The sequence below is a fragment of the Protopterus annectens genome, chromosome 14.part0 (genome assembly GCF_019279795.1).
Source record: "Protopterus annectens isolate FY-2018-M chromosome 14.part0, PAN1.0, whole genome shotgun sequence".
NCBI classification, from domain to species: domain Eukaryota; kingdom Metazoa; phylum Chordata; order Ceratodontiformes; family Protopteridae; genus Protopterus; species Protopterus annectens.
This window is the reverse complement of record NC_056748.1, coordinates 1,020,616,272-1,020,634,587: the sequence shown is the minus strand read 5'-3', so window position 1 is coordinate 1,020,634,587 and position 18,316 is coordinate 1,020,616,272. Positions and strand designations below refer to the sequence as shown.

General features: G+C 39.9%; 1 protein-coding gene across 3 annotated transcripts in view; it reads left to right on the top strand.

Moving 5' to 3' along the window:
• PYROXD2 (pyridine nucleotide-disulphide oxidoreductase domain 2) overlaps window positions 1-18,316 on the top strand; it is a 374,632-nt gene that overhangs the window by 322,631 nt on the left and 33,685 nt on the right. For 2 of the 3 annotated variants that reach the window (XM_044056823.1, XM_044056824.1), the window contains one exon: window positions 2,679-2,785. The exons of the other annotated variant lie outside the window; for it this stretch is intronic. In XM_044056823.1, the coding sequence (XP_043912758.1) occupies window positions 2,679-2,785 (107 nt within the window). The remainder of the gene's footprint in view (window positions 1-2,678; window positions 2,786-18,316) is intronic. 3 annotated transcript variants of the gene reach the window in all.

The following is an 18,316-nucleotide window of genomic DNA, read 5'->3' as shown; positions in this document are numbered from 1 at the left end:
ACGTTATTAAATTATCACTTATTAAAGATTGCTAAGTAAAGCACTTCATGCTGACCTAATGACCTCTGAGGTTGTCCTATCCTTCATTTAGGTCATATTAAATTATGGAAAAAATCTATATTTTTTCAGTATCACTCAAAACTTCCCACCTTAAAGTACTTCAGCTGAAACCATAGCCTTTATCAAGTATCAGAGCAGAAATTCGTTGAAGGTTGGACGTCGAGCTGGCACCTTGGCGTTCGTGAAAATCTACTGCCAATCATTAGCAGACTGGAGTTCCGCTGTGGCGACCCCTAACTGGGAAAAGCTAAAAGACAAACAACAACATTTTAAAGTATGATGGAAAAAGTCTAGCTATCTGGGGGAGCAGACTGTGAGCCAAGAAAGTCATGTTGTCCTTATCTGACATTAATAATCTCTTTCTATGAGTATAAGATTTGACTTCTACTTCTGAAGCACTCTACACTTAGGGCGAGATGTGTTTAAATCGTAGCTGTTCAGTAAATGCTTGAAATCTTATATGGGCATTTTGCTACAAATGCAAATTGTTTCAGAATCTGGAGGTTGGAGTCCATTGTTTAAAATAATGCATTTTATACACAATATTAGGCAAGACCAGAGGAATCAATAAATCATTTGTTTGATGCCATATCACTAAAGAATTTCAGAAGAAAACTTCTATTAATTTAGCTGGCCTACTGGAGCTGTGGTAAGGAATGCATCTTTCACTGGTGAGGGGAGGAACAAGGTGCCCTGCATCTACTGTGTGGTATACAAATGATACACCTGACATCACTACACATTCCTTTCTCCTGTGTGCATATGTAGTGGCCATCTACTGTTGTATGATGGCTCTCATTTACTGTCACTTCCCCATATCTACTGATCTGACCCTGCTGTTGTGGTCATAACTAGACGGTATCCATCAGATTATACTTGCAAAGGTCATCTGCTGTCCACATCCCCATATCTCCTGATTCAACCTTACTCTTGAGGTCATTATTAGACAGTATCCATCAGATTCTATTTCCAAGTTCATCTGCTGTCCACATTCCTGTATCTCCTGATGACAGACAGTGTCCAACAGAGTCTACCTTTCAAGGTATTCAGAAAGTTTATCATTGAAGGGTTATGCACAAGGTGTACCAGGGATTCAGGGAGGGTTGAGTCAGGCTGATGTGGCTGGGGGAGAGGCCAGAAGCATTTGCCCTGGCTGAGTTTAGGAAGCTGTACATATAGTATAGTGTGTACAGAGACCTCTTTTTAAATAAATTTCAATTTTAGAGTTCTAAGGTTATGTAAGGTCAAGTTGCAGACATCTGTACCACAACAGATATTGTCTCTGTATGCATTTGGTCTTTGTATGTCTGTAAATAATCTAGCACTGTTATTTAATGATCACTTATGTGATTCCATTGGTCTTCTAATATTGGAGCCTGTACTTAAGAAATTTATCAAAAAGAGTTCCCTGGGCACATTATGTGTTACAGCTTTTTACATCCAGCTGCTACAAATAGCTGCTTACCGAGTCACTTCAGCCTGACTCGACTGTCTCTGAGTACCTAGCTTCCATTGTGCATAACCCCTTACTGGGGGATTTTTGCAACACATTGTAAGGAAGAACCTGCACTGTGGTGGTGGTGCTGCGGTAGCATTGTCACCTCCCAGTAAGACGTTGTCCTGTTCGATTCTCAGCTAAAGCATCTGCTGTGTGGAGACATGCATGAATGGGCGTACCTTCGTTGAAGGTTGTGCGTCAGGGCTGGCAACTCGGCACGTAAAAATCTACTGCCAATCATTAGCGGACCAGAGTTCCGCTGTGGCGACCCCTAACCGGGAAAAGCCGAAAGACACAACAACATTGTAAGGAAGAACCTGGTGGCTAATATCTAACAAAAACATATAAAATAAATAATTTCACAAAGAAAATTGTATAGCAAAATGTAAAGAGGACTCAATCACACATTAAAATAATTAAGATGTAAATGATAAGGATGAGCTGAATTACGACAAAATGTCAAATGAATATGATAAAGAAAGCTAAATAAGCCATATTATCAGAATATCACACTTTTCTCAAATTAAAAAGGACTGGAAATCTTACTGAAATACAGGAAAAATAAATATTCATAGAAAGCAGGTTGAATGACCTTGTTAATTACAGGCTGACAGTTATTTAAAGTAGTCCAGTAACAATAAGTTCCTGCAGCGAATTAGCTGACCCTTGATATGGTAGAATATATATATATGTAAATTTATATATCTGATTTTTATCAGGATATGCAACTAGCCATACCCTTGAACGTTTTTGAGGTTGCAAACCATAATAAAGAGGTATAAACCAGTGGTCTGCATGTGAGCTGATATTATTTCTTAGTGGCTCTGTGTCACCCAGATCAATGGATAGCTTTTGATACACAGACAGATCTATTATATGTAAAATATATTTTTATATATGTTATACAAAGTATATACTGATCTAGATTATTAGTAAATGTTAATTTTAAACAGTCTAATGATATATCACACTTCTTTGAATTTCCTGGACAAATAAAACACATAAAAAACAATAGAATTATGTACCTCAGATAGTTTGATTTCATTTACATATCAATAATACATACGTTATGAAATTTGTAAAGTATTAAACATTCTTCATGTTTATGTTCTTGTTTTAGTATTTGAATGTGTGGAACAATATGCTCCTGGTTTTAAGGCTTCAGTAATTGGTCGAGATATTTTGACACCTCCAGATCTGGAAAGAATATTTGGACTAACAGGAGGGGTTAGTAGAAACATTTTCTTACGTAATGATGCAATGCAGAGTACAAAACATTGTTAACAGTTTGTTAAAGAAAAGTAAGTCAGATGGCAAATAATACTTGTTGAACTTTGATATTAATATTGAACTTTGATATTAATATTTCAGAATATTGTTGGTCTTTTCTTCTGACTCTTCCAACAATTATGGAAAATGTGTCAGGTCCATGCAGTGTATAGCCCAAACCAAAAGCTGTTTACATTTTTTACATGCTAATGTTGCAGGTAATGTCTAGCAGAACAGGTACAAATCAGAGCTTATCTGTTGCTTAGAGTGAAGCAGTCTGTGGACACCTGTTCTGTACTTTATTTAATGTCATTACTAAAAGAACAAACTTATGTGATCTCTGAAAATGTATTGCATTGCACAGTATATGCTTTTTTATTTAAAAAATATTGTTTAGTACAAGGGCATGCTGGTAGAAAAAAATAAGAAATTCAACTATGGTTCACTAACTGAAAATACAAAACAGTGAAACACAGAGCTGATGTTATCCCTTTTATGGGGCCAGCATAGGTTTTGCAATTATTCAAGCTTTTGAACTAATTGGAGCCCTTCATTGAGAGTTGAATATTAGATACAGGGCATATGTAATGATCCAGGCATCTTATAAGATATGACTTGAGACCAACAAGAAATGCATTACTTAATATATCTTATGTATCTGTGTAGGAAACATTTGGGGATAAACTGACCACTACTAAGTAGTTTATCGCACTGCTCACGTAGTTAGCTTTAAGATTCTTGATGTATTGGTTGGAAGTGTCATGCAGTTTGTACATGTTGGTAATAAGCATAGGATGAATACAGTTTTAATGTGACATTAGTGTGTTTGTTTTCACAACCATCTACAATTCTGTGGATAGTTTATTATGTCACCATTATAAAGGAGATTCTTATGTACTTGTACAAGCTGGACTCGGCAGCTATATGTTACTGATAAATGTGAATGCAACAGCAATCTAAGTAGCATCCTATTTTTAGATATGTACATGTTATGAAAATGCAATACTTGTATGCTTAAATGTGTGTTTGAGAAGTAAAATAATGTCAGAGTTGTATTTATACATATAACAAACCTCAGCACTTGCACATCAGGCACCATCTTTCTGCAGGAGGCTGTACCCCAGATTAAAGAATGTTGTGGATACATTACATGCATACATGATCAACAGACCTTGATGCTTTGCCAGAGATGGTCTTCATCTGTCACCCCTGAAATTTTGGCTACTGGCCAAGGCTCTTGCCACCCCATAGTGCCTTTTTAGGCAGTGTCTCAAGGACAAAATTCACAATGTAAGAACTCCATCTAAGAACAACCTAAAGGTTATGCTGCTAAACGCTAGGAGTCTTAGCGTGAAACTGCACTCACTAGAAGCAGTCCTGACCTTGGAAGACATAGACATCTGTGCAGTCATGGTGACCTGGTTCAAGGCTGTGGAGAGCAGCCCAGCCATATTGGGCTACACCTCCTTCTACACATTCAGGCCGCAAACTGATGGCATGAAAGCTAAAGGAAACAGTACATCACTATTCATTAAAAAAATACACTTCCAGATTGGTTAAACAGTATGATTCCCTAGAGATACTTCAGGTGCAATTAACTGTTGGTATTACACCTATTCAAGTCATTGACAGCTACAGGGCCCCCTCTATGAATCAAGACACCCACTCTGCCTATTTGGATCTACTTGAGTCAATCAAGATACATCTGCACACCGTGGTTTTGGGCAACTTTAACTACCCACCCATTGACTGGGGAAATTACTCATGCACAAGCCCACTTGCCCAAATGTTCCTCAACTTCCTTAACTCCAATGCCCTGAACCAGCTAGTTGACACCCCACAAGGGGTGCCAACATTCTGGATCTGGTGCTTACCAACATCGGGAACCACTGTAACACCCCCATTGTGAGGTCTTCCCTGGTGAGATCCGACCATAAATCAGTCTCGTTCAAAGTTACTATCAAACTCCTCAAGGAAAAGCAAACCTGTCTGGTGGACAGGCTTTACAATAAGAGGAATAAATTGCTGTCTGAGAGTAAGAGGGAGTGAGACCTAAACTAGAAACACTCCCTCCTCAGCTTAAACAAGAAAATAAGACTTCTTGTGAACTCCTTCAAAGCTAACTACGAATCCTGATTAGCTTCCTCAACTAAGGACAACCATAAACCGTTCTTTAGTTACATCCATGACCAATGCCCAGGTTTGTGCTGAACTGGTGGCTAATGATACCACATATAGTGAGCCTGTGGACATTGCTAACCTATTAGCTGACAGGTTCTGTGAAAACTTCACTCCCCTGTACCCGCCACACTTACCCCAAGACATCCCTACTACCTGCCCTCTACTTTGTATCTCTTAAGAGCATGTTGTGAACACCCCACTCTAACGTCAAAAACACAGAGCATCCATGGGCCCTGACAACATCCCATGCTGTGTCCTACATGGGTTCATACAAGAATTAGCAAAGCCATTGGGTACTCCTTTCAATCATAGTCTAAATACTGGCTTCATCCCAGCTGAATGAAAAAATGCCACTGTTATCTCAGTGCACAAAGGCGGTGCTTCCACTGACCCCGGAACTATAGACCTATTAGCCTAACTAGCCTTATCTGCAAGGCCATGGAGAGAATCATCAGGGACCTTATCAACAAACATTATTGGTAACCTCCGAACCCTTGACCCTACTCAATCTGGATTTGCCAAAGGGAGATCATGCCTGTTAAACCTGCTGGACTTCTTCGAGACAGTCACCAAGGCCCTTGATGAGGGGAAATCTGTGCATACAGTCTACCTAGACTTAGCCAAAGCCTTTCACACTATCCCCCACTCAGGCATAATTGACAAACTCACCCAGTTAAGGTATCAACCTGTATATCATTAAATGGGTTGCTAACTGGCTCACTGATAGAACCCATATAGTCGAAATAGGGGAATCCACCTCATACAGAAGACCTGCAACCAATGGTATTCCACAGGGATCAGTGCTGGGACCTTTACTGTTTGGAATCTATTTCTCAGAAGTTCAAGCTAAAACTAAAGGTCTGTGGCTGACAAAGTTTGATGATGACTGCAAACTGGGAGCAGTCATAGAATCTCCAAACAATGTCAACATCCTACAGGAGGGTCTTAAACAAATGACTGGTGACAAAGTCATGGCCTTAAACTCAATGAAAAAAAATGTATTATTATCCCTTTCAGTAAAAGTGATGTTTCTGTCAACTATCACATCAATAACAACACCCTAAGTATGCACTCAGTGGTGAGAGTCCTGGGCACAGAAGTTGACAGCAACCTTACCTTACATCACCATGTCTCCACAGTAGTAAGAAGGGCATTCTATATTGCTCATCTCATAAGAAAGTGTATTGCATCCAGAAAAAAAGAAGTTATAACCTCCCAGTACTCTTCCCTCATCAGGCCAATAATTGAGTACAGTGCCCCTTTTGGTGTGTACCTTTCCAAGCACCTGCAGCAATTGGAGAGACCACAAAAGTTTCTCAAAAGGAAAATTCAAGGTCTTCAGCATCTCTCCTATGAGGATAGTTTGAAATCACTCTCACTTTATTCTGTTTCATACAGACTATTCAGAAGTGATCTCTATTTTGCATATAAGGCAATCTTTGACCCTGCTTTATTGGAAATGCTGCGTACCTGTAAGTCAAATGATATATGGGTTACTCACTGTAATGGCCTTAACCTAACATGTGACATTAATAGAACATACTGGAGGGACAGATTTGTCTCGCAGAGGTTACCACACCTTTGGAAGAGACTCCTGCTTCATGTCAAGCAGAGCACCTCATTGGCCCTCTTCAAACACAATCTGGATGATTGGATGGGTAACTGTAAATTCATCTCAGGAGTTCCACCAGTTTCTCTTTTGGACAGGGGTGATACGTGCCGATCACAGAAATAAGGGTAAAATCTGGCTTGCCTTGTAAGAGACCTAGAGTCGTTAGCCTATACATTCCAATATGCTAAAAAGTACATTTCAACACTCACACGTCTGTATGTACAAAAAATAGCAATAAAATAAACACCGTTGATATATAATGAAGAAGAAAGTTTTTTTACATATGTCAAAGCCAAGAAAGCATTTATTGCCTCCTGAACAGAAGATTCTTCATGTACCAAACAATAACCATGAGATCTCAAACAAAAAATTGTCAGAAAATAAATTACATCAATTATGCTGTTACAATGTATTCAGAATTATACTTGGCAAATTATGCAATTTTATTGGGACTAGTCATTGCCCAGGTAAATGTTAGAGTAAACACACAGGCACGTGCGCACACACACACACACACACACACACACACACACACACACACACACACACACACACACACACACACACACACACACACACACACACACACACACACACACACACACACACACACACACACACACAATTTTATTGCCTTGGATGGTTATGACTCCCAGAATATTGATTGTAAATGATATTATAATTACCATGAATGACTTAACATCACTGAACACTGAAAGCTAAAACTGAAATTTATCTAAAAGAGTTCCCTGGCTGTATGTCATAGAGGGACAAAAGCTTGACTATAACCCAGATGACCACACTTCAACTAGTGGCTTGAGTGCTGCAAGAGCTGGATAAGGGTGAATGAGTGGCAGATGCTGACTATCCCTTCCTGTGGGCAGGAAATGAATGGTCCTGGTCAGCCCATCATCATCATCATCATCATTCAATGAATAGTACCGTAGACTAGGAATGTGCGCTTGAGCTTGCTAGACAAGTGATGGCAGCCAACTGCTATTCAAGTATAGAGGCAAGCACACATTGGATGGAGGACTTAGCTGGGCCTTCTGTGGTGATAAGGGTGTTTACATCAGCCACCAAGTGATCAGGGTTATGGCACAAGCAGACAAAGGCCTCATGGCTGCCAGAAAGATGGCTCATCTCAGGGAGCATATGGTCAATGGATTGCTCTTGTTATGAGATAGAAATGAACACACCAATAGATTACAGTGAGCTGATGGTTGGCAAACATTGGGGACCAAAAAAAAAACATATCTGAAGTACTTCTAATAGAAATTTCCAGTAAAGAATACTTAATACAATATAATTTTTCATGGGGAAAAAATATACCAACACTCATTTTGTTGGGGCCTACAATCTAACTCTATCTGAATAAAACAATCTAAAATCCTCAGAAAACTTAAATACTCAGTTTTGTGCATAAGCCATTACTGCTTTTTTCTTCTAGTCTGTTTCGTTTCTGAGCTACATTCACACAAAGTCAATTTGAAAAAGACAAAACTTACTTTCTGGCAAAAATAATTCCCTCAAAAATCAACCAACTAAATGTAAAATGTTCTGACACTGACGTTGGTAATTTCTAGAGATTATCTGCCATTGTCAGCTTGTAACTGGAAAAGACAGCAGAGTCCTTCTGAGCTCTTTGGTTAGAACCTTCCCTTCTGTACTGAAGGACAGTGGCCAATGCTGGCTATCTGTTCTTGTGGGGAGGAACTACATGGTCCTTGTTAGCCCATCACCACTGTGAATTCTTAGCACTGCAGCTTTGCTGCAGAGAAAATGTTGCCAGCCACATTTTAGTTGCACTTTGCTTTGTAATGCTTTCCCAGGGTGGGCATTACAGAATCAGATGTTATTTCTGTAACAGCTTGATGCAGATACAGAGAAGCATGGAGAACAGGACTGATTGTTTGGATACGTCTTGCTGTAATACCCAAGTAGAGAATACTCCTGTCATTTCCTTCTACTGACTATTTTATATTCCAGTATTATTTAGAAATCTTTAGAATCACATACTTAAAATGAGTCCTATATCTTTGTCATTCAAATTATTCACACAATGTATCATAAAATTGCTCAACTATTTCCATAAAATCAAATTTTTTTTTTCATTTTTTAAAAAAATGTACATATGATTTTTAAACTTTAGAATATTCTAGATATCTGCATTAAGTCTTACACTGAGGCATAATTTTTTTCCTTCAAAAAGAGGCTTTAGAATATGTCACTAATTAGGATGCTTGTGTATAATATGGTTCTAATTCCAAGAAAAGGTAATGATATAAAAATATATCGCATTTTGTTATTCAGGCCATCTGAATGTAGTGCATTAAAATGATCAATAAATGTATACACATATTCTTTTAATAACAACAATATATGTCCCTCCACCCAGCTCTCAGTGAGAAAGTTATAATTTCTAACTCATAATTATGCATGGAAGGTATATGAATTGCCAATGTTTGCACCTAGATTCTTGCCTACTAAATTTTTCAGTGAGTTGATAACACTTACATTTTTATCTATCAAGCAAGTTTCATCCTTTAGCTAAATTAGCCTTGTAGTCTATCTATTTTATACTGGGGCATTTGTAATTGTGCAAATTCTACAAAAAAGTGTTCATGTTCATATGCTTTATATACTGCAATCATTTTGTGGCAGACTGTACTGTTCCACACATAACCTTTCATCATATGGAGATGGAGTCTTCTTGGTGAAGTTTTTGAAATTTTCTGTATCTTTTTTGTATTTTGTTTTACAGAGCTTAAACTGCACATGTATATGTTTGCAGACTGTGCAGTACTGAATTAAAAAGTCTACAGTTAATAGCCTTGGACATCTTGACCCTTTGAACCACAGTATGCACTATGACAGGCTTGTTGTCAACTTCCATACAACATTATTTGCACTTCAGCATTTAATTTCTTGCCTTTTATAATACTGACAACTAAGTGTCTTTAGTTATCTTTCTTCCAAAATCTCTTATCTTAGTTGATAATTTACACAAATGCTGCAAACTTTGTTTTATTTATAGTTGTAGGATTGCTGTATATCTTTCACCATTCTGATATTATAGATGGTCCTTTTTATTGATTTATAAGGTTTCCTTCAATGTTCATAGGTATGTACTAGGCTAATGGCCCTGGAGCCTTTACAAGCCTAGCCCATAGGATTACCCTGGCATCGTTTCACCCGACCTTATTTCCCAGTGCCACTGTCGAGTAGAGTCACTGGAATGATCCCCAGGGTGAATTTTCTATTTCCCATCGACTCATCAAGATTTCTCTTGAAGAGGGCCAGCGAGGTGCTCTGTTTGACATATATGGGAAGTCTGTTCCATAGCATGGGCAGTCTCTGGGTTATGAACCTGTCCCTCCAGCCCATTCTGTTGATTGTGGTAATGAGGTTGAAGTCTCTGGAGCATGTGGTGCACAGGGATTGGGATTTCTTTAGATGTAGCATTTCTAAAAGAGCTGGGTCAGACATGGCTTTGTAAGTCAAGCAGAGATCGTCTCTAAGTAGGCAATATGAGACACTGAATAGTTGGAGTTTTTTTTATCTGTTCATATAAGACAAGTGTTTAAGGCCTAGGATCCTCTTTGTGAGGTACTTTTGCGGCCTCTCCAGTTGTTGCAGGTGTCTAGTGAGGTACATGCCAAATGGGGCATTGTACTCGATGATTGGCCTAACGAGGGAAGAGTAGAGGGAGACAATGACTGCTTTCTTCCTGGAAGCAAAATCCTTAATAATGAGATATGCCACATAGAAGGACTTTCTGACCACAGTGGCAATGTGGTGGTCAAAAGAGAGGTTGCTGTCAACCTGTGTTCTGTGTTCAGTGGACTACCATTGATGTGGCAATTCATGGGAACCGGATTTTTCCCAAAGGGGATGACGACACTTTTTTTGGCATTGAGCTTAAGGCCATGATTCTGACACCGATTGTTGGTCTCACTGAGGCCTTTCTGTAGGATGCCTACATCACTTGGGGAGTTAATAATAGCTCTCAACTTGCAATCATCTGCAAACTTTGTCAGCCAGAGTCCCTTCGTGCTGGCCTGGACTTCAGAGAAGTAGATACCAAACAGAAGAGGACCCAGAACCGAACCCTGTGGGACACCACTCATGACTGGTCAGCAGTCTGACTTGGAGTCAGCTACTTTCACATTGTGGGTTCTATCTGTGAGCCAGTTTGCAACCCATCTAGTGAGGAATAGTATCTAAGGCCTTGACAAGATCAAGGTAGGCTGTATGAACCACCTTGCCTTCATCCATAGCTCTGGTGACTGACTCATAGAAGTCGACCAAGTTGAGCAGGCATGATCTACCCTTCACAAAACCAAACTGTGTGGGATCCAGAGTTTGGAGATTCCCTATATCCTTGTTTACTAGGTCTATGATTATGCATTCCATAGCTTTGCATATCAGACTCGTCAGGCTAATGGGGTGATAGTTCCCAGGGTCTCTAGTTGCTCCTCCTTTGTGCAGAGGGATGACTGTAGCAGTGTGCCATGCGGTAGGGACAAAGCCTGAGGTGAGGCTTTGATTGAACAGGGTACACAGTTGAGGTGCCAGCTCACTCTGCAGTTCATGTAGAATACAGCCAAGGATATTGTCAGGTCCCATAGAAGCTGTATTCTTGGTCTTGGACAGTGCTGTTTAACCTGTGCAGCAGTAATACTGGGTGCCTGACAATCTGCTGGTATTGTGATTGGTCCTTTGGGGGGGAGAGAGGGGTAAAGTTGGCACTGAATCTGCCAGCCAGTATATTGGCAATATCTGTTGGCTCAGTATAGGAGGTACCATTGTGCAGTAGCTCGGAGCAAACCTGGGTATTGCTGTGGAGATTCTTTACATTATTATAGAAGGCCTTGTGTATGTCTTTACTATCTGCTGCAATTCTGTTTTCATAGCTAGCTTTAGAGGATTTGATGAGGGATATCAACTTTTTGTTAAGACTGATAAGAGAGTTTTTCCAGTCTTGGGACTTCATCTTATTCCACATCAGTTTCCTTCTTCTGTTGTAGAGTTTGTTCATGGCAGGGGACCACCAGATTTGCTTCCTTTTTTTGGAGGAGAGCGTCTTGGTTCTATTGGGTATGGCGAGATCCATGCATTTGTGTACATGCTCGTACAGTGCATTGGTGTATAATTTGGCAGTCATGCAATTATTCTCCATTTGCACGGGTACCGTGAAGTTGGCCGCCTCCATTTTTAGGAGCCCAAAGTAAGCTTTAGAGAAGTTTTTCATGGTGGTTACCTTTGGGGGGGGGGGGTGTTAATCTTCAAAGTGATTAGTTTGTGGTCAGATCTAACCAGAGAGGAGTTGACTTTTGGTGTATAGCACCAGTTGCCCATGTTAGAAATGACCAGGTCAAGGATGTTGCTACTTCTAGTGGGGGTAAGAACAAGCTGGTGCAGGGCACTGGAATTAATGAATTCCAAGAAACATTGGGCAAGTGTACTGGTACATTTTATTTATTTATTTATTTTACATTTGTTAACCGGGGGTGTCTGACTGAGCCGAAAAGGCCTTTTTTCAGCAGAGGCCCAAGGAGAAAAGCTCCACAAAGAAAAATTACAGATACATTTAGTTATTTAGACATGATCAGTATACACACAAATTACAAAAGACATGTTTTTACAGTGGTATGCGGCACATTAGCAGTTACAGTGGAGTGAACAAACAAAAAAATATTAATTTAAAAATAAAGGTAATTAATAGATTTGTGGTGTACAGCTGAAATTTGGAACATAGGTAGAATACATGCATAGTACACAGGTAAAGCAGATTAGCCAGTGTTTGTGAGTAAGACTGGAAACTATTATCAAGTACTCTAGATTTAATATGTATACCTTATCCGCTTTCACTAGCCTGGGGAGCAACTAAATGAGTAGTTTTCCCAGTTAATGGAGGGATAGTTGAAGCTGCCCAGTATGAGAGTGTTAGGTTGGACCCTAATATTCTCCAGGGTGCTTAGAAACGTGGAGTGTGAGTCTTGGGACATGGTTGGGGACCTATAGCAGGTTACGACCTGAATCTCTGTCTTACCCAATGTTAGCTGCACCTGAAGCATCTCTGATGAATTATGTTGGGCTACAAGTCTGGAGGTGTAAGCATCCTTTATGAATAGGAAACACCACCACCTTTGGAGCTTTGGTCCAAGATCTGGGGCCGAAAGGTGTGGAATGAGTTATAGCCTGGTAATGCAGGGGTGCTTTTTGCTGCCTTGAACCAGGTCTCTGTTACAGCACAAATGTCAGTGTTCTCCATTTTAAGGAGTGCTTCAAGCGAGTAGTGCATTTGGTGATTTATACTTGTAGCATTGAGCAGCATGACCCTCAGATTGCATTTGTTTGTAGCTGTTATGGTGGTAATTTGGTCTTTGGAACACCATCTAAAAAAGGCATTATATGGTTGGCAAGAGCCTTGGCCAGTATCTGGAAGCCCAGGGGTGACAGATGCAGGCCATCTCTGGCAAAGCATTGAGGTCTGTCAGTCATGTTATCCCAGGCAGACATATACTGGATCCCCTTAGAATGACTCCAGAAACTTAGCCAATTGTTAAAATCAATCATTTTCTGCTTGTACTGTTGTATCATTCTGGGTGATGGTAGGATGCTGCTCAGGGCTAGGGTCATACCCACCTGGGCTAAATAATCTGAGAGCTCCTCCATGTCTCTTTTTATGTAGTCTAGTGAGGTACATCTCGGGTCATTCACACCCACATGTACAATGACAGAGTCCTGAGGGACCTGAGTATGTGCATTATGTGGCAGATCCTGGCACCTGACAGGCAGCTGACTGTTACTTTCTCCTTATTCAACCTAGTGAGTGGGACATCAGTGTGCCTCACTATCAAGTCACCTATGACTAGTGTGTTGGGCATGCTATTTTGCCTTAGTGGCTTTGGTTGAGTGGCACACGGTTTAGGAGAGTTATGTGTCTTGTGATTTGTGTTATGTTGTGGTGGTGGTTTGCGTTTCTGCCTTGGAGGTCTCTGCTGTTTGGGTAGATTTTTACTGAGAGCCTCCACGAAGGTGGGTGTGTGGTTTGTGTTTTTATGTGAAGGTAGTGCTGGTGTGTGTTCTGGAGGGCTATGTGTTCCATGTGGTGTGGTGCAAGTGTTGACTTTCTCCTCTTGACCAGCTATTCTGGTCTTGGCTGGAGAGTGTGTCGCTTCCAGTTTGGATATATAAGTGCATCTCTTGCAAGTCTGAGTGTTGGGAGGTAAGAGGAGAGGGTTGTTGGTGTACATGAGGCAGTTGCTACATTGCCTCAGGATGCCCAAGTTCACCAGGTTAATAGGAGAAAGCACAGGGAACTTACTTTTAGACATGCCTGGAGGGGTGGGCATTAATAATAAGTACTGGAGCTGTTTCCTTGTAGAATGTTTAGTGCTGGTAGCACTTTTGTGTGCTACAATAATTGCTACAAGAAGTCTGATAAAGTGTTAGACTAATAAGCTAGTAAAAGTGTAGGAGAGGAGAGTACTAGCAGATCTAAGGGAAAAATTGAAGAGCAGACTTTGGCACCACTCAGAAAGGTGGGAAACAAGCACAAACACAGGCGTTTAAACCAAAAAGTTGAAAGATGGAAAAATTGCCCAAATGGCCAATAAACTACAATTTCTGGGTTAGAAACCACTCCTCTTGTGGTAGATAGGCTACTCTCTGGACTAGGCTAGTTTCAGAAAAGGTGGGAAACAAGCACAAATGCAGGCTTTTAAACCAGAAAGTTAAAAGAGATGGAAAAAGCTGACCAAACGGCCAATAAACTACAATTTGGGTCTACTTCATATGGACGACAGTGCATATGGTTGAAACTCATATGGTCGACAGTTCATATGGTCGAAACTCATTTGGTCGACAGCTCATTTGGTTGACAACCAATATCCAAGGCACTTAACAGGGATTTGCCCCCCTCCTCAAAGCTGTGCGACCCTGGAGTCAATATATATAGTTGGGGGGTATGGGGGGGTGAAGCCCCCCACTAATATTCGTTTAATATTCGTTTAAAACATGAAAATACAACAAAAAACTAAACATTTTAAATGAATATAGGTGGGGTCTTTGCCCCCCACCCCCAATGTGGGGGGCTGTGCCTCCCACTCCCCCTAACTATATATATCAACTCCAGGGTTACACAACTTTGGGGAGGGGGAAAATCCCTGTTAAGTGCCTTGAATATTGGTTGTCAACCAAATGAGCCATTGACCAAATGAATTTCAACCATATGAACTGTTGACCATATGAAGTAGACCCACAATTTCTGGGTCAGCACCCACTCCTCTTGTGGTAGATAGGCTACCTAGAGCTTACCACTCCCACTGATAAGCTAGAAGGCTTCCTCCAACACAGAATGGCATGGGGGGGGGGCTCAGAAGCTTACAAACAGTCCTGGATACAGCAAATCTATATCTGGAGTAGACTAGTTACAGGAAAAGTGGGAAAGAAGTGCAAATGCGGGCTTTTAAACCAGAAAGTTGAAAGAGATGGAAAAACTGCCCAAACGGCCAATAAACTACAATTTCTAGTCCAGAAACCACTCCTCTTGTGGTAGATTGGCTACCCAGTGCTTACCACGCCCACTGATAAGCTAGAAAGCTTCCCTCCAACACCAAGACAGTTTTATACTGTCTTCATTTATGACTAAGTTTACCTCTTTTGGTATACTTAGGTATGTGGTATGTACAGAAAATGAATTCCAAATAATGATCCTTGTGGCACCCCATCTTCCGTTTTAACTGACATTTCCTGTTTACTAGCCAGTTAGATGCTGTGTTGTTAATGCTTAGGGTAATTTTCATCAACTCTATTTTCATCATGAGTTTAGTGTGACATACTATGTCAAATTATTTGCCAAACATCTACTAAAAAATAAATGTCATCTTGTTTTATTGTCTGTATGTTATTGCCTCTCTAGTAAAGCTGTACCTTGCTAATGTAGATGAGTGATTACGTTTTTATGCAAAAAGTATATCATCAGCAATTCCAGTTCTCTTCTGTCCATCTTGAATTATGTGTATAAGGTAATGTGAAATGATTTTCTTGGGCAGGTTTTCTAAATGTATCAGATAATAGTCTTTTTGGTTTAATTACGCTATCCTTAAGTTAGTGGCAGGATCTCTGCATTTCTCTTTTCTTTGACAACATATGATTGCAATTATTGTGTATTAAAGACATAACAAATGGTATGCATTGATTTAATTTCTGTTTTCACATTATACTTTTTCTTACATTATCTAGACCTTGGGCGTTTCCATGTTTTTATTTGCCTCTATGCATTGTTTTGTTCTTTGTGAGATATCATGTTTTGTGTCTACCTCTACTCAAGCCTTGTCTTCACTGTCTTCATTCAGGAGGGTTTTGCATTAGGGACTGAGAATATGTTAGATGCATTGCTGTCTTTATATTTATTTGTATATTGTTTTTAATATATAACATTGATATATACCATTTTATTGTCTTATCTGTTTAAGTACCTCTATCAACTTCTCCAGTCTTAAATATTACTTTCATGTATCACTTGTCTTACTGTTTACATGTAGTTTGCATGGTTTCTTCTTTATCTTTATTACATTTGTCACTGAAAAGACACCATCTTTGCATTCTCTTTCTTTGTTAGAGTGAAATTTTTGTAAACTGTTTCTATGAGATGCTTCCCAGAGTCATCATAATTAACCACCTTTCCTCCATTTTCTAAATGGGGTCATGGTGTTACTTCAACTGCCAGGACCTCCCTTGATTCAGTGTCACTCTCCTACCTTCTTTAGCAGTCATACCTGACTTTCACAAGTCTTTCTTCATGCAATCCAGTCATCTCCTAGGTCACCCAAATCTTCTTGACCAATCATCTTCCTGCTTTTCTGCACATGAGCTTGAACCATTGGAACCTGTTCTCTTTGACCTTCTCTAAAATTGGAGTTACTTTGTCTTCAGCTCTGATGTCATCATTTTTCCATTCCAAATTGCTCAGCCACACAAACCATGTGAATCACCCCAATTCCATCACCTCTAGATTCCTCAACTGCTGTGCCTTCCCTTCCTAGGTATCTGTACCATACAGAAGTACTGCTCATGCCACTGTTTTATACACTTTATTTTTTAGCTTGTTTGGCATTCTTCTGTCACACACCTCCTCTGACACACTCTGCTAGTTATCTGTAGCACCTTGGATTCAAGATTTGACCTCGTCATTCAGACTTCCTATCTCCTCAACATCCCTCCCACATTCTTGAAACTGTTAACGTGTTTCATTATTTTCCCTCTATCTCAATTTTGTGCTTCTTTTGATTTGATGAAGTTCCTGTTATCACTTACCTGCGTATTCAATATCAGTTCATCCTCATTGCATTTTATTTGCTGCCAATTTTGAATTGTGCTTTTCATACATAGTCTAGGTCAGGCATTTGTACTGTTTCTATTATTTCCTAAGTAATTTTATTGGAGAGTAATTTCTATTATATTATGGTTACTACCTTATTGTGATGCTATGTTGTAGCTTATCTGCAATCTTATTGAATATCTGATAAAAAATGCAGTGCACTCAACAATCTCCAACCTATATGGAATGTTGAGAGACTTGACACTGTGAGTTCTGGAAAATAAAATAGTTGTGTAAGTTGAACTTAATAGCAGCTTTCTGAATGATCACTGCTGCAGTAGTGTTAGCTGCATGGTTTACATCCTGCCAAAAAATTAACAGCTAGACAGCTTTAAAAGCTTCAGGGTACGTTCCTCATACCCAAAGTGGCAGGTAGCTCAAGAAGAGCTGAATAAAAGACAAGTTTGGGTGCCAAGACCTTCAGAGCTTTCCTACCAGCAGAGAGAAAGGACAAGGCTAGGAGCAACAAAAAATAAATGTCCACATCCTGGCATAAAAAGCAGACCAAAAAACAAGGGGATGGAGGGAGAGAGCAGCTACTGCAGCAGGGATCATTCAAAAATCTACTGTCATTGTAAGTTCAACTTATACAACTGTACTCTGTTCATCATACTGATCATTGCTGCACTTATCAAAGCTGTGCGGGTAGTACCTTGTCTAACTACATTTGGGAGGTGGATGGAGAAGAGTCTGGGAAGCCCTAGACAACAGTCCTTCCAAAGCTTGATCTGTATCTAGAGAAGGAATCATGCTTATAGTGCTTTGTAAAAGTATGTACACAGGACCAAATCACAGCTTCTTGAATACTGCTAGAAGCAATCCTTTCAAAAAGCCATTGATGAAGCCAAGACCCTAGAAGAGCAGGCCTTGACCCTGACTGGAATAGTTTTGTTATGGTAAGTATAACAAAAGTTAAAAGCCTTAGACAACCATTTGGAAACAGACTATTTTGACACAGGTTGTCCTTTCTTCTTACCTTCACAAGAAATGAACAATTGATCTGAAGATCTGCAAGATTTAACTCTGTCAAGATAGTTCCTGAGTTGTCTGTAGACATACAAGGTATGGAATATACTTTCTCCCTCACTTTTAGGTTTAGGAAAGAAAATGGGCAGGTGGATAGTTTGGCTTAAAGTAAACTCTGAAACCAATTTGGGCAAACATGAATGATTAGTTCTCCAAGAAATCCTGTCCCCATGGAAAATGAGGTAGAGCTGACTCACCATAAGAGTTTGCAGCTCAGATACCTTTCTTGCAGAGGTCAGAACAATCAGTAAATTTGCTTTCTATGTTAAGAACCTCAAGT